General features: G+C 29.1%; 3 protein-coding genes across 3 annotated transcripts; 2 read left to right on the forward strand and 1 right to left on the reverse strand.

Annotated features, from left to right (window-relative positions):
* The first annotated feature begins 1703 nt into the window (after positions 1–1703).
* On the forward strand, positions 1704–8761 carry LOC145742625 (integrin alpha-D-like). The gene is made up of 10 exons (XM_082560402.1): positions 1704–1903; positions 3338–3578; positions 4079–4196; positions 4330–4510; positions 4966–5038; positions 5516–5658; positions 6697–6802; positions 7128–7242; positions 7822–7889; positions 8663–8761. The coding sequence occupies exons 1-10, from the start codon at positions 1704–1706 to the stop codon at positions 8759–8761; spliced, it is 1344 nt and encodes a 447-aa protein (XP_082416528.1).
* Positions 8762–8924: 163 nt separating this feature from the next.
* Positions 8925–15048, forward strand: LOC145741501 (FAD-dependent oxidoreductase domain-containing protein 1-like). Its single transcript, XM_082559095.1, has 11 exons — positions 8925–9163; positions 9825–9973; positions 10450–10563; positions 10659–10774; positions 11393–11540; positions 12053–12211; positions 12613–12756; positions 12850–13002; positions 13246–13353; positions 13421–13527; positions 13606–15048. Exons 1-11 carry the CDS (start codon positions 8980–8982, stop codon positions 13757–13759), a joined length of 1536 nt encoding a protein of 511 aa, XP_082415221.1. The 5' UTR covers positions 8925–8979; the 3' UTR covers positions 13760–15048.
* LOC145741512 (calcium load-activated calcium channel-like) lies at positions 14844–17107 on the reverse strand. Its single transcript, XM_082559107.1, has 5 exons — positions 17044–17107; positions 16872–16949; positions 16452–16626; positions 15846–15990; positions 14844–15545 (listed from the first exon to the last, which is right to left on the reverse strand). Exons 1-5 carry the CDS (start codon positions 17102–17104, stop codon positions 15459–15461), a joined length of 546 nt encoding a protein of 181 aa, XP_082415233.1. The 5' UTR covers positions 17105–17107; the 3' UTR covers positions 14844–15458.
* Positions 17108–17114: the final 7 nt, after the last annotated feature.

Consider the following 17114-nt stretch of genomic DNA (forward strand, 5'->3'; position numbering starts at 1 on the left):
ATATTTTTCGTGTGACGTAGAAAGTAATAGTATGTACAAACTGGTACTTTCTACGTCATCACAAACAGGGCTTCCCTTTTCCATTTTTTAAATAAATTAATTTTTTTTAAAGTTGTATAACTCAAAAAGTAGGTAAAATTATTTAAAGTTAAAATCATTTTTGTGTTCAGTGACACCAACTTTATCAATTTTTGAGTAAAAAAATAGCACCAATATAGAACTTTAATTACTTAAACGTTATAGTTTAATTTTGATATTCGCGTAACATCAACTAAATATAATTTTAAAAATCGCTTTATGAAAAAAAAAATTTAAAAACTTTTAAAATGCAAAAATTTTTAGCAAATATTTGCTTGAAAGTTATATTCTAAACAAACTTTTTCGTATTTCAAAACACAACAAAACATAAATACGGCATTTAAAAACAAGCAGTTCACAGATACAAGAATGTCAAAACAGTTTCCGTGATGCTAGTATATTATTTAACTGACTTTTTGAAGTTGCGCCAAATCGTGATACATTTTTGACCCAAAAATTAAGTTATGACGTATTAATATAAAAGTTATGACAAAATAGTTCATAATTTATTGTCACTCACAATTAGGCAGAGTAAAAAATGTGAGAATTAGGAAGATATTACGTATGTGTTGGCTTGAATTCTGATAGTGATTAATTAATTACAAAATAACCATAAGATTATAAATAATAATAAATATTACAGAAGAAAAAATTCTAGATAGCTGACAATGTTTATGTTAAAATAATGTGTAAACATTAGGTTATATTTATTTTTAAATTATTTATTTTTTGTGCGTACTTTTTAGTGAAGTAGTTTCATTCAAAAAAGGCATGAAAAAAGTTAGGCATAATATATTTAAACATTGTTTTCAATATTTAGCAAAGAGTTTAAATGTAACGTATGTTAGATAGATAATGAACTAAATATTATTTAAGTATAGAGGTAATTATTTATAGAATTTAGTATATTTGCAACTTCTAATTATTATAATGGATTTAAATCTTGGTTGTTCTACGAAAATGTACAAATATTTATATTACTACATAAATATAGTTTTAATGTCAAAATAATTAGGCATAGAACAAATAATGTCACCATAAAAGGCTGTAGTAAGAAAAATTAATAAAAAGAATGATTGGAAAATGTAATTGATTGTGTAATTAGACAAAAACGCGGCCTAATTATGCCTTGATAAACGAGTTTGTTTTGAGCAAAAACGAAGCAGCGTAGTTTGGAAAAAAATTGCTTTTTGCCAACGTTGGAATGTCAGTTTTAAAACTAAAAAGTTAAAATAAGGTTAGCAAATGTTTATGTATTTTACCAGCTAAGGATATAATTAAGCTTATACAATTCAAGTATTTACTTGTGTTTAAATTTAGCTTTGCAATTGTATTTTAAGAACAATTTGGTATTATTGAATTTTCGTGGGAATTATTTTGTTACAATCGGCGACCGCCCTTCAGGAAATTAATGAACAACAATTGATTGCTTGTTTATGAATTAGTAATTGTTGTTACATTGTTGTGGATAAAGGATTAAACAACTGATATCATCAGGAATAAAGATTAAACTATTTTTAACCTAGGAAGAGGGGATTATTTAACGGATATCGAAACTTATAACGTTTTACCAACACAAAACATTGTATTCATACTATAGACTATTCTATAGAAACTGCTACAGCATGATGATAAATAAATTGAACCTTAGGGTTTTCAAGTTGTTGATATTATGTCTTATATTCGATATTGGAAAAGGATTTAACGTTGAATCTTCTCAACCAGGTATTATTGATAACGAAGAATTAAATTACGATGAAACTCAATTTTTTGGATATAGTTTTGCGATAAAGTCGAACGCACCAGAGGTCCCGCTAGATGTGAGGTAAATATATATATTTTTTTTTTATATATATCTTTATCCTCGATGTGGGAAAGTCGAATGCGCGACTTAAACATAGAGTAACATCAGTTACTCCGACCCAGTCTCGAGTTGCCTGTGGCAGTTTGGGATATTTTATAATTGCCCGATAATTATGCTGCTGATTAAGCTGGCTCAGCAGAAGTTTATACCGTTTATAGCGCCTTACTCAAAGGCGAAACAGCTTGAGAGTAGTGGGGATTGAACCCATGACCTCATGTGTGGTGTAGCAAGTTTTCTTACCACTACACCACGCTGCCGGCAGTATAATAACTTGAACAAAAATGTTATATTTATAAAGTTCCATTGATTTTTATGATGGTATTTTTTTTAATTTTGATTAATTGTTATATTTTATAGTTTCAATTTTATTTTAAATTCCGCCTCAAGTGAGGTAAAAATATGAATATTAATAAATATAATAATTTTTAAATTTTTTTTATTTTTTAGGATATATATTTTTTTATGATAATCTATTTAAAAAATGGTTTAAAAGACAATTTTAGTAAGGTGTTATATTCCATAGTTTTAATATTATTATCATTTTCACTTCACGTGAGAAAAAATATAAATATTAACATATGTATAAATGTGTAAATGAAAAAAAAAAAGAAAAAAGCAAAATTAATATTACAAGTTTTTAGTTTGTTTTTATTGAATTTAAAATAATATAATTTTAGTTATGCAAAAAAAAACAAAGTAGTGGGTTGTTAATATTCCATGTTTGGGTTATATAAATAAGCCAGCTTATTTATTAAAAACTTTAAATGTTTTTCTTACTTAACGGGAATGTTTGGTTAATTAAAATGTATAAACTTAACAGTTTAAAACATATTCTGTGATTTAAAACAATGCACTTATGTATATACCTACTATATGTCAAACTGAATATTAAAAATTATGACGTAAAATTTTTGTAAATTCGCCGAATAAAATGTCATTTTTAACTTTACAATTTGTCCATTAATCATTTTAAATTTTCACACGGATATGACGTCATTGGCACGTGTTTTACTCCAAGTAAATGTTAAGGTGTAAACCTATGCTACTTCATTTATTTAAAATTTGAAAAATATATAAAAAATAATTTAAAGTTTTTACGGTGAAAACTTTCAATATTAAAGAAAAGCAAATTGTTGTTTTAATAATTGTTTCTATATTAGAGCGTTTTTTGTTGATGTTTCATCTATTTTTTAAAAACGTTTAACATTATATATGTTTAACATATTTGGATCACTTTAACTTTGCGGTTTTCAGAAAAACTCTTTTACTTTACGGTCCTTGCTAATTCTCCTTCGTACTTTAAATTTCTAAGTTTTTTTGAGAACCGTAAAGTACAAGTGATCCACCTATTTTATACAAAAGCATTGAAACTATTTTTTTGTTTTTATAACACAGATTTTTGATTGGTTCCCCGAAGTCACGTGACCCTTCGTCGTCCAATGAAAACTTTCTTCCCTCTGATCCAAGTCGTGCAGGGGACTTACTCACGTGCCCGTTCAGCTTCAGTGAATCGAATGGGGGTTGTTACTCAACGAGACCCCCGCCTATCAACAGAACTGCTGAACCCAACGTTGTTACATCGGGGGAATCCCTGGGGCTTGCTGTCGTCAGTGGGGTTAACACAGAACGGATAACGGTAAAATTTATTTTTGGGTTTTATAAAAAAAAAATTGACAAATTTTTGTTATCTAGGATTTAAAAATACTAAAAATTTATTTAAAAGTTTTACGGCTTGAACCCTTAACCTTTTGGCTTATACCTAACTGCTATGACTGGTATAGCCGCACCTTAAGATGATAGGCTTTTGTACTTTTTTGTTGGGGAAAAGGTTGTGCTGTTTTGACATCACACTCTGTACTATCCATAAACGCCGGACTCAAGAGCGAATAGTGTGGCAATGGTGCGGCTCGAACCCGAAACCTTTCGGCTCGAAGCCCTGACAGTTTTGTTTTATTTGAAAAGAGTGTGCGGTTATAATGTGTTAGAGCTATTTGTAAACGCCGGGCTCAAGGGCGAATATTGTGGCAATGGTGCGGCTCGAACCCGAAACCTTTCGGCTCGTAGTCCGACGCCATGACCGGTTCGCCACACTACCGGACATAGCTCTGACAATTTAAAATTTCAATTCTTTTATAGGCATGCGCCCCGACGCGTACGAGAAATTGTTCATCAGGGATTGTTGTATATGGTGCTTGTTACACTTCAAATAATTTTGGGCAAAATTGGGAAACAGAGCCTAGACAGCCTGCAGCAAGTGAGCTTAATTATATAATTTGTTTTTTAAATTTTAAGAAAGGTTTTATTTAATGCACATTTAATCTATTTTTTACTCAAAATTTTAATTTGAAACAAATAGTGATGATATTTTTTTAATTTCTTTTTTCAAGGTTGTCCAATTGAACATATCGACCTAATGTTTGTTCTCGACGGTTCCGGGTCAGTGATTTCAGATGACCCTATGAACTTTAACCGGGTCAAAACGTGGGTAAAGGACGTGACTTTGAAGTTTAACCTTGATGGTTTTGCAAATGTTGGGGTCATTCAATATTCACATTATGACGAAACAAGGTTGGATTCTTACATAATTTTTAACCTTAAATTTAACTTAACTGTTAAATTTAAAAAAAAAAGATTATTTTTGCTTTTATTTAATATTAAAAAATTAAAATATAAATAAAATTTGACTTAACCTAGGTGCCCTTGTCCATTTTAGGTATTACTGATCTACTATTTTGCCGTATTACATTGTTTTAAGAATCTAATTTGGACTAAGCATTCATAGTAGTAGTTAGTTACTTAATTAGCAGCATAATTGTCTGGCAATAATATTCGATAAAATCTCAAACTGCAAAAGGCAACTCGAAATTGGGTCGAAGTAACTCTCGTGATTCTATGTTTAGGTCGCGCATTTGACCTTCCCACATCAAGGATAAATATTTACATATAAAAAAGCACCTATTTTTGATCCCTTTACATAGAAACGATTTAATTTTATATATTTGATAAAAAATAAATATTTTTAGGGATCTAGATAACCAGTTATATTTGGTAAGTGAGATCGGTTTGGGCCAGTACAACAACCAACTTGACTTTCAGGTATGACGTATGGTCACGTGACATTACGATCATTGTCATTTAACAACTGATTATTTTTTAAATTAGTTTTGCACGAAATAGTAATCTAAAGTTTAAAATAACTTAATTACAAAATGACTTCTAGTAATTATTAATAGAAGTTCATTAATTAATTTAAACAGTTTCATATAAATATTAATTTTAACTTAGATATTTTAAGAGACTATAAACCGTTTAAAATTTATCCTAAAATTATTCTATTCTTAAATTTTTTTTGTTTTTAACCAACTTATTATTTTTTTTTTCGCGCATTGATAAAAGTAAATAATAAATACGATATACAATTAATATTACAACAATGCGACGGAAAAAAATGACAAAATCAATTTAATGATTTAAAACATCCCAAAAGAAATATTGTTTACACAAAGATTTTAAGTATGTTATGGCATGGTCACCAAACCCAAATTATAATGTTATATATTTTGTTTACTACAGGACGCTGTAGACAATATCACGTTGCAAGGGTTCACAACTTACACTGCGCATGCGCTAAACAAAACTGTTCGTGATTTTGAAATGTCGCCAAGATTTAATGACTCAGCAACTAGAAAAGTTTTAATTCTACTTACAGATGGCAGGTAAAAAATATAAACTAATATAAGTGATTATTATTTGTTTTTTATAACTTGAGGTTGTGGGTTCGATTCCTAGAAGGTTTGTTTTTATTTGGCCGACAGCGTGGTGTAGTGGTAAGAACACTTGCTACGCCACACATGAGATCGTGAGTTTAATCCCCACTGATATTATGCTGTAGCGTCTTTGAGTAAGGCACTATAAATGGTATACGAACTCCTGCTGAGCCAGCACTTAATCAGCAGCATAATTATCGGGCAATTATAATCTATATAATATCTCAAAAGCAACTCGAGACTGGGTCGGAGTAACTGATGTCACTATGTTTAAGTCGCGCATTCGACTTTCCCACATCGAAGATAAACTTATACAAAAAATATTTAGTTTTCAAGTTTAAAATATAATATTCACGTTTGAAAATTCCCTTTTTAAATTACCCAAACGATATCAAAATCCTAAATATTTACTAAAATTTAAGTATTTTTTGTTATAAATAGATGGTACATGTTACAATTACATAAATACCTGTAACATTTTTGTATGGGTTATTTAAGTTTGCCAATTTTTTTGGTTATAGTTTATAAAGTAGAACTTAGCGAGTTTAAAACATCGATTAATTATAAGCTAACGTAATAATGATTTCCGTTTGTATACCTATGACGTATATTACTTGACAATTTATTTTATGATGTCACATTTCATTATTTGTTCAAAAAATTCCAATAGTTTCTGGAATTTGAAGGTTAACATCATTTAAAAACAATAATTTTCTAAATCAAGTAATTGCGATCACGCTTTTATTTTGTAGTTTTTTTTTTTTAATTTATTAAATTAAAAAAGTACTTTGGAATGTTCAGTTAACATTTTAATTATTTAAGTTGCCTTTTTAAATAAGGTTTAATAACGTTATTTATATAATTATTATAGGGTATTAAACCTAAGAAACTTGGCTGTTATGTCTAAGTTTTAAGGTTTTTAAACAACAAACTCTACTTACAATGTAAAGATTTCTAATAAAGATTAAAATTTTTACAATTTTTTAGATCAAACGATCGAGATTTTTTAATGCAGAGTTCGGCCTATGCGCGATCACTTGGTATAACTATATTTGCTGTCGGTGTGGCCGGATATTCAGAGAGAGAATTACAAGTAAGTTTTAGCCCTAAAATTCCCATATATTAATGTTATGATTATAAATCAACTACATAAACAAAAGGTTTAAATATATAGAAGTAACATTAACGCAATATCAAGAACATAATACTGATTTTTTTGATTTAAAAATACTGTTTTGTTAGTTATACATAAATATAAAAACAAAGAATAACAACAAACTTAATAGACTATGGAATGTCTTATACATTAGCAATGTTTATCCCCTATTTTTATTTATTTATTTAAATAAAAAATACATTTGAAAAAAACATTAAATATTGAGCTTTTTTTATTAGTAAATGAGTTTTTACATTTTTAGATTATTGCAAACGGAGAAGTAGGGAACAATGAACGTGTTTTTGGTCTAAATAACTTTTCAGATCTGGAAAAAATTGTTGTTGGTTTGCAAAGATCTATTGCTGGGGTTTTAGAAGGTAAAACATTCGTTTTTTAATGTTAATGTGTTATTGACAATATAGGGCAGTCTCAAATCTAATCCCAAACAAGTTCTTATTATCCTGGGATATTTTACGTTGTCGTTGTCTAGATTTCAATCATGAAAATGGCAAAAAAATGTTTTATGATAATAAAACCGGTAGCGTTGTGTAGTGGTAGGAACACTTGCTACACTATACATGAGGTCGTGGGTTCAATCCCCACTGATCTCATGCTATAGCGCCCTTGAGTAAGGCGCTATAAACGGTTCAAACTCCTGCTGAACCAGCAATTATTTAGCAGTATAATTATCGGCCAATTATAATCTATAATATCCCAAACTGCCACAGGCAACTCGAGACTGGGTCGGAGTAACTGATGTTACTCTATGTTTAAGTCGCGCATTCGACTTTCTCACATCGAGGATAAAATTATAAACAAAAAAAAATTCTTATTTTTTTAAAATTAATGGTTAAAAAATGGCTTAGCCCCTTAAAGACTATGGGTTAATTAAATTACAAAGTAACTTGTAAATTACATTTTTGACACACTTAAAGTTATTAATATTTTATCTATAGGAAGTTTACCTAACAGTACAAACGAACTTCAACAATCTGAAACTGGATTATCCGGAGCTCAATCAAAGGTATGTTGTTTTCTAAAATAAATTGTATCCACTTTTCTTGTTTCTTTTATTTCCCTTGCTTTAAACAAGGTAGGTAGTTTCTTTTCTTACTTTTTTGATTCCTGATTTAAATGCTGTTCGAAATTTACAAATAGGTCGGCAAATGCAATACTTCTATTACGCGAATTGCATTTAAATTATAAAAAAAAAAACTTTTAGAATTAGGTTTAGGGGAATTACAGCTAGCTAATGCCTAAAATATACATAAGTGGTGTCTTAATTTTAATTAAATATTGTAAGTAGGCTTCTACTAAATCTTTAAGCAACTGAAGTAATAGAAACAATATAGTATTGGGGATAAACCGGCAGCGTGGTGTAGTGGTAAGAACACTTGCTACACCACACATGAGGTCGCTGGTTCAATCCCCACTGCTCACATGCTATAGCGCCCTTGAGTAAGGCTTTATATTCGGTATGAACTCCTACTGAGCCAGCACTTAATCAGCAGCATAATTATCGGGTAATTATAATTTATAACATCCCAAACTGCCACAGGCAAATCGAAACTGGGTCGGAGTTACTGATGTTACTCTATGTTTAAGTCGCGCATTCGACTTTCACACATCGAGGATAAAGATATATACAAAAAAATTAAAACAGTTTTACCGATACGCATGACCTAAACTCGTGGCACTTCAAAACGAAAACAAACAAAAATAGAAAATTATGTTGAAATGTTTCGTGTTACATATCGTCAGATCAAATTACAGTATAACTGTTGTTTTGTTAAATAGTCTGGTTTAACTAATAAGAAGGAAGTTAGACAGTATGCTTTACAAAGAAATTGCCAGAAATGTAGAGTTTTTGGAAAACTACAATTTTGGTCTGTTTGATATTAAATGCTAATAAAATTTTTGTAACAAACGTTATATTACTGGAATTGCAAAGGTGTTACTTTAAATTGAAAGATGTTTTTATAAGAAAATATAAAAAGTAAAAATGAAGAAATAAACAAATTAATTAAGTAATAAAAAGAACTTTATTTTAATTAGCTTTAAAAATACACAATTGTTTGTGTATAACGCTTAATATATATATATAAAATATAACCATGCATACCCTGAGAAATGCGACCAAGTTTGTCAACTGTAAAATGAAGTCGTTAATTCAACAATCAACAACTTCAGTAATGCTGAGTCGTGGTATAATTGATGAATATGCTATATCTCCGTTTGAAAGACATGAAGTTTATGACCTACACTCCAATTCTCCTGATGGTCCTATTATAATACCAGGTAATTTTTAAGTTTTAAATAAAACCAAGTTTTATGTATATATTATTAATAATTATTATCAACAATACTATTTGATGTGTAAATACCAACTTTTTAGCCTAATTATCAGAATTACAGGCAAATTTTATTTATATATATATATACACACTTCGGTCTTTACATTTTTTAAATATTTCAGCATGTTTTTTTATTTATTTTTGTATATATATATCTTTATCCTCGATGCGTAAAAGTCGAATGCGCGACTTAAACATAGAGTAACATCAGTTATTTCGACCCAGTCTCGAGTTGCCTGCGGCAGTTTGGGATATTATTAATTATAATTGCCCGATAATTATGCTGCTGATTAAGTGCTGGCTCAGCAGGAGTTCGTACCGTTTATAGCGCCTTACTCAAGAGCGCTACAGCATGAGATCAGTAGGGATTGAACCCACGACCTCATATGTGGTGAAGCAAGTGTTCTTACCACTACACCATGCTGCCGGTGTGCCAGTGAAACTCGGGGCTCCACTAAAGCTATTACATCAACCTGCTTACTAAACATGAATATATCAGCAATTGTGATTAAATTATGGACCTCTAGTGGTATATTAACCACCTGAAATCGCTACTTTTTATCGCTGTTAAGTTCTTGCTGATATTGAATTTTTTTATTTTTCAGCTAATAGAGCCGAGTACTTAATAGTAGGTGGGGGCTTGATGGGTCAATCTTTAGGTTTTAATTTATGGAGACAACTTGAAAACACAACATTGTTGAAAGCAAGGAAATATATGGCAGAACAAGTGTTTATTGTGGAAAAAGACCCAACAGTAAAAAATTTCATATTTTTTTTATTTATTTATCATTTTATATTTATTTATTTTCGATGTGGAAAGGTCAACTTCACGACCAAAACATAGAGTAACATCGGTTACACAAGTCTGTTGTTACATAGAAAAATTTAAATTATAGTTGTCTAATATTTATAAGCTGCTAATTGAGTGCTGCCTAAGCAGGTGTTTATACTGTTTATAGCGCCTAATTCAAGAGCGTTACAGCATGAGGGCAGTGGAAAACCACCTTAGGACCCATGTAGTGAAGCCATGACTCTTAAAAGTAAAAGGATAGTATTTAGAGCAATATCATAGTGTTATTTTGTAAACTACGCTATGTTTATGTTGACTTTGCTAATTTAAAACTTGTTATGATAATGATATTGTCTAAATATTGACCTGCTAATTAAGTTATGGTTTTAACATAAAGAGTTCGCAGCTTAAATGTTAAATTTTTTGTCAAATTGTTTTAGCTTTGTACATCTTCCACTGCTCTGTCAGCTGGCGGAATTAGAACCCAATTCTCGGTTCCCGGAAATATTAAACTTTCACAAATGACTGCCAAGTTTATGAGAAATTTAAAAACAGTAAGTTTTTCTTTTAACCATGGTCGAACCAAAATCTTAAAAAAAATTTTTTTTTTGGGAAACTTTAAAAAACTTTACTTTTTTTTTACCCTTAGGAGGTAAGTACAGTTGACTACCCCGATCCTGACGTAAGTTTTAACCCACAGGGTTATTTAATTATGGCAACTAAAGAAGGAGCAGGCCAACTTATGAAAAACTTTAACATTCAAATGTAGGAAAGCTTTTAAATTAAAATATAAAATTCTTTAAAGTGTTTTTTGTATGGTTTATTATCGAATGGTCACCAAATTGAATTTCTTAGTTTTAAAACATGAAAAAGTTATTTAGTTTTTATACATGGCTGATGGCAATTGCATGTTTTAAAACTATGTTATAGTTTTTACATTTAATTACATGATTTCATGGTTTAATTATTATTAAAAACATGCAGTAGTTATTTACATTTAAATATGTAATTTATTGGTTTAACCATTTTAAAACATGCTATATTTTTACATTTTTTTCTTAGGTTGACCGTTTTTAATACACACCATATTTTTTTCATAGTTCAATCATTTTTTAAACTTGCCATGTTTTTTACATTTTTTTCACGGTTTAACCATTTTAAAACATGCTATGTTATTTACATTTTTTTCATGGTTTAACCATTTTTAAAACATGGCATAGTTTTACAACACTGTGTTTTATGGTTCATTCATGAAATGGTTGCTAAAACCATTAGATTTCTTTTTTGCCATATTTTTGCCATATTTTTTTACATTTTAAAACATTATGGTTTATTTTATGGTTAATAATGATATGGTTGCTAAACCATTATATTTTCCACCAGAGATGCTGGAGCCAAAGTAATGCTTCTCACTCAAGACCAACTTAAAGAAACCATGCCATGGATGAACGTGGATGGTATAGAAATGGCAACTTATGGTTTAAAAGACGAGGGATGGTTTGATCCAATGCTTATGTTGGACTGCTATAAGGTGAATAAAATATGGTGTTTTAATTGTTTCTATTTTACTGGTGTTTAAAATGGTTTTTGTTCAACTGCTTGTAACGATTTTCATTGAAATAGTTAAGGGATATTATTAGTAATATTATTTTACTGGTGTTTTATATGGTCCTTTTTACTGGTGTTTATAGTGGTTTTTGTTCAACTATTTTTGTAATGCTTTCAAATAAAATGGTAAGGGAGTATTTTATAGTAGGTGTTTTATAACTGGTGTTTTAATGGTTTTTGTTTTACTGGAATTGCTATTGTATTTTTAACAGAATGATGGTTTTTATTTTACTGGTGTTTAATATGTTCTTTTTTACTGGTGTTTTTATTTAACTTTTATTGTTTTTTTATTAAAATGGTTAAGGAATATTATTAGTTGTTTTATTTTAATGGTGTTTGATATGGTCTTTTGTTAATGGTGTTTAGTTTGTGATACATTATGCTAGTTTTGCATTTTCGAACTTAAATTATTTTTTTTTAATTATTTTATTCCAGAAAAAGAACCCCACTCTAGGTATACAGAACCTTAAAGGTGAGGTGGTTGGGTTCAAGAAGGAAAGATTGACAGGGAGGAAAGATATTGACAGTCAAATACGAGTTCATAAAGATGCTGGAATGGTGGAGATACCTGATGATAAAATTGTGGGAGCATATGTAAGTGTTGTTTTTTTACGGGTTTTCCAATACATGTATTGTTATTATTAGGTGTTTGTTATATATATCTTTATCCTCTATGTGGGAAGGTTGACTTTCTGATCTAAACATAGAGTAACATCAGTTACTTCAACCCATTCTCGAGTTAACTTTGCTGATTTGGGATATTGTTAATTGTGATTGCTCGATAATTATGCTGCTAATTAAGTGCTGGCTCAGCAGGAGTTTATACCGATTATTTCTCCTTACTCAAGGGCAGCATGAGAGCAATGGGGATTGAACCCACAACCTCATGTGTGGTGTAGCAAGTGTTCTGACCACTACTTTAGCTTTGGTACATAACCTATTTATTTTTTAGTTTTTTTGTATATATAGAAATTTAATTGCAATTTTTTTACCAGATTAGGTTTGCAGAATATGACAAACCAGTGTTAATTGAGACACACAACGTTATTAACTGTGCAGGGGCTGAAAGTGGAAAACTCGCTGAACTGGCAGGAATTGGGGCAAGCAAACCCGACCAAAATAATCAGCTAAATTTTAAGGTAAAATAAGATTTAGAAATTTTTTTTTTTTTTTTTTGTTGAACGATATGCAATTATTTTATTTTTTTTTTTAATTTGCATTACTATTCCTAGCTACCAATAGAAAGACGGAAGCGTTACATTTACGTTGTACACTGCCCTGATGCTCCTTTATTAGATTGCCCATTTATTATTGATCCATCAGGGGCTTATGTTAGAAGGGATGGACTGGGTAGTAAATATATTTGCGGAATGTCACCCCAAACGGTAAATTTTATTAATTTTTTAAGTTTTTCCTTGCAGAAGCTATAGCTAAAAAAGGGATCGTTTAAATTTAATCTTATTTTTATCAATTGAATATTTTTTAATTGCGGTTTTTAAGTTTTATTCTGAATCTTTTTTTTCTTGTTTGGTAAAATTTGGTACCTTTAACTAAAAAGAAACAATTTGAATTTTATAAAAACCCCTTTTGGATTTTTTTCTCCCAATTGGACTTGTACAATTAACTAGGAAGCAGATGAACCAAGTACAGATAACTTAGATGTTGATTATGAATGGTTTCATGAAGAAGTTTGGCCCAGAATTGCCCACAGAGTTCCTGCATTTGAAAAGTTAAAGGTAAAATTCTAAAAATTAGACCTCCATTTTTTCTTATTTTTTACCAATTTCTAATTTATGTTTGTAGTTAACCTCAGCCTGGGCAGGGTATTATGATTATAATAGTTATGACCAGAACGCTGTTATTGGAAATCATCCTTACTATCCTAATATGTGGTTTTTAACTGGCTTCAGGTAATTAATTATAAAAAAAAGAAAATACTTTAATAATCATGTTTTTTAAATTTTTTAAAACTTTTTACTATTTTTAAGTGGACACGGAGTACAACAATCTTTTGGTGCAGCTAACTGTTTAGCTGAATATATGGTTCAAGAACAAAGCAAAGATAACGAAAGCATTTTGGATACTTTTTCGTTCAATAGATTTATTAATAATAGACCGGTAGTCGAGTTTAACATTATTTAGAAGTAGTTTTAACCTAGGTTGCTTAAAATATGAACACCTCAGAAATAGAATCCAGGATCAAATTTTTGGAAATTCTTTAAATCCCATTTTTCAAAACTTTCCTGATCTAAATTTTGAAATTCATTTGCTTTTAACCATATATCCATTTGGAATTTTTATTATATGTATATAGATCATGAGGTGCCATTCATATTAAGAATATACATTGCTTTAAACACATGCAAGTCTAGGCTATTGTATGCTTAAATTTGCATTTTGCCCATTATGTTTGTATGATAATGACATTCTTATAAAGGTGTTATAGTTGTTGCAATTCAAAAAAATTGTATAGTTTAGGAATGAGTTGTATTTAAAATTATATAGCAATTTAAACTAGTTAAGCAACTGCTGTATGGGCTCCATTTTAACCATCTGACTAGTTAATAATTTGCTTATCATTTGTCATACATTCATGTCCATTAGACTTATTATTTGTGAATTATTAATTAAAAACAAAACTGGTAATATTTAATTTATTGTGTTAACAAAATTTTTTTTTGTAATTTAAAAGTTATTTTTACTTCGTTTAAATAATGATAATGTGTACAATAAGGCTTTAAATGAGTACTAATTAATATAAGTAAGGTTTAACACTTGTCTTTTGCATAGTATTTTATTTCCATCTTTTATTTTTATATCATCCATGTACACATGACAAAAGTTTCTATGTTTTTAAAAAGGTGTGCAATCAATTTTACTAAAAAAACAAAGCTGTTGTCAAAATTGTAAATTAACTAAACTCTAATTTTTGTTTTTAACAATCTGTTCATTTTGGGATGAACTATAAAAGTTATTTTTTTGTTTTAAGTAGTGAGAGGGTTAAACTAGTTTATAGAGCCATTGGTTTTTAAGAGTAGCTCCCCAGCTATTCATTTATTTTATTTTATTTCTAAAGTATGAAGAATAAATTACGTAGTGGTACTGTTGGTTTAAAAGCTTTTTTTTTATTACATTCTGGTGGTTTCGAAAGTTTGTTCTATAGCTGATAACATTAGTTTTAAAACAAACAATATTAGTGTTTAAATTTTATTGGCAAAAAGTAGAAAAATAATGAGACTTGTTTAATAAATATTTGAACATCTTTATTTTGAATTTTGCAACACATTTGTAAAATAAAATTACCTACATTGACAAACAAAATATTAGTACAACAACACAAAAACACAAATATGATTTTTAAAACAATTTGTTTGGGTTGTATTATATTTGTTTTATAAATTGCACCAAAATGGCAATTTTAAAGCAGTGTTTTTTTATGTATTTTAGAAAAATTAAAGCACTATAAAGTTTAATGAATAGAAGACTAAGTAATTTAATAATTTGGAACAATTACATTTAAATTTTAATAATAATTAAATCCCTTTAACCAGCGCTATTAAAATTATCCCAAAATATTGAATTAATTAACTTTACCGACAATTTAAATCATTAATTTGTAAATTATATATATTTTTAGAACATAAATTGAAATTAAAGTATAAAAGTTTTCACATTATACTTTAAACGTATTGCATTCTGGTTGTCATATTAAATAATTATTCAAGTTTGTAGATAAAAAGAACGTGGTATTATTTATATTTGTATATTTTAATAGGGTTAGGTTATTAAAGTTTTTCCTTTTACAAAGTGGCCCAAATTTTAAATAGAATTCGATAAAAGTTTATTTAGGTTGTGGTGGTTGAAATAGACCTCCCGCTTGCTTACTTGCTGCTCTGGATGGAGCAAAACCGAGTAACTTTTGAACATTCTAAAAATATAAACACAAGTTTAAAGCAGACATAGTTTCTTTATATATACTTCTTGATAGCCCGCATTCAGTCGTTATTTTAATTGTAATAATATGGTCACAACTCTTAACTAACATTTGTCAGTGATAATTTACCAACGCACCACAAATGGCAGTTTTTTTATTTATTTTGCAGGGTTTAAAATTGGACATACGTATAGATATATCGTAAACTAATAAATAGTTATATAGAATAAAAACTTGCACAATTTTTTTCTTTTTACACAAATTTTTAACGAAAAATTATACAGCATAGTTTACCTGTCTGATTGACATAGTGCATAAAATATAAAGGAAAATAAATGAGCAGTCGGTGAAGTCATTACCCATCAAACCTCTATGCGATAAACCTTGAAATAAACCTATTGGTGTAAACGGTAATTTTGCTACAATTCGACCTTCAAATCTAAATATATAGAAAATTAGTTTGATTTTTTTGCTACAACAGTATAGGCTTTAATAACAAAAGGGGGTCATGGCATCGGACTACGAGCCGAAAGGTTTCGGGTTCGAGCCGCATCAACACCACCTTATTCGCTCTTGAGCCCGGCGTTTACGGATAGCTCAGACATGACCCAAACGCACACCCTTACCCGATAAAAATATCAAAAAGCCTATCCCCTTAAAGAAGGTCTTATTTTTCCTTTTAATTAAAATGTGTATATTTTAAATGTCTTTTTTATTGACCCCAATTTTTATAGTTAACTTAACACCTTTTTGGTGTAAATTATAACATCAAAATCTTCTTAAAAATAATAGACCTATATATATTTATATATGTGACAATTTAGCAAAAAATGGACGATTTTTTAATATGTTTAAAGCAATTAATGCACAAGCTACAAAGATGTGTATTAAAAAACTTACACTGAACTTAATGTTCCAAGTAGTGCAGTAAAACAAAAACCGATCGCAAACATTGACTTCATTCTAACAGCTGATAAATCTCGGTTGTTACTTTTTAATTTTTCTTCTTCGATATTCAATCTTCTTTTTTGGTTTTTGTTTACAGCATCACCTAGTGTTTCTTTGCGTTTTTCCACTATAAAATAACAAAAACATTAAACACGCAAGTTTTCCTTAGATATTTCATACATTAATTTAATTTGTGTTATATATTTTTTATTTTGGTTTTTCGCACATTGATAAAAGTAAATAATAAACCCGATATACAATTAATATTACAACAATGCGACAAAAAAAATGACAAAAAAAATAATGAAATAACACATAACTTTTACAACATTTTTTTTTTTAATTTATGTTTTTTAAAGGGCTTGTACTTACATTTTTTACTTTGTTTGTCCACTTCGTATTTTAACTTTTGATATTTGTCCGTTCTGTAGACCATTAGCCAAGTTAGACCTAAAAAAATACAACAGAAATAAACAAATACTCATACAACAAAACATTAAAAATATGCTCAAAAAATTAAATATATCAATTTAAAAAAAATTACCTTCTGCTAAAAGTGCTGTAACAACTGAGATACACACAATTAACAAACTATCTGCCAACATTTTTAATATT

The sequence above is a fragment of the Corella eumyota genome, chromosome 2, assembly GCF_963082875.1.
Source record: "Corella eumyota chromosome 2, kaCorEumy4.1, whole genome shotgun sequence".
NCBI classification, from domain to species: Eukaryota; Metazoa; Chordata; class Ascidiacea; order Phlebobranchia; family Corellidae; genus Corella; species Corella eumyota.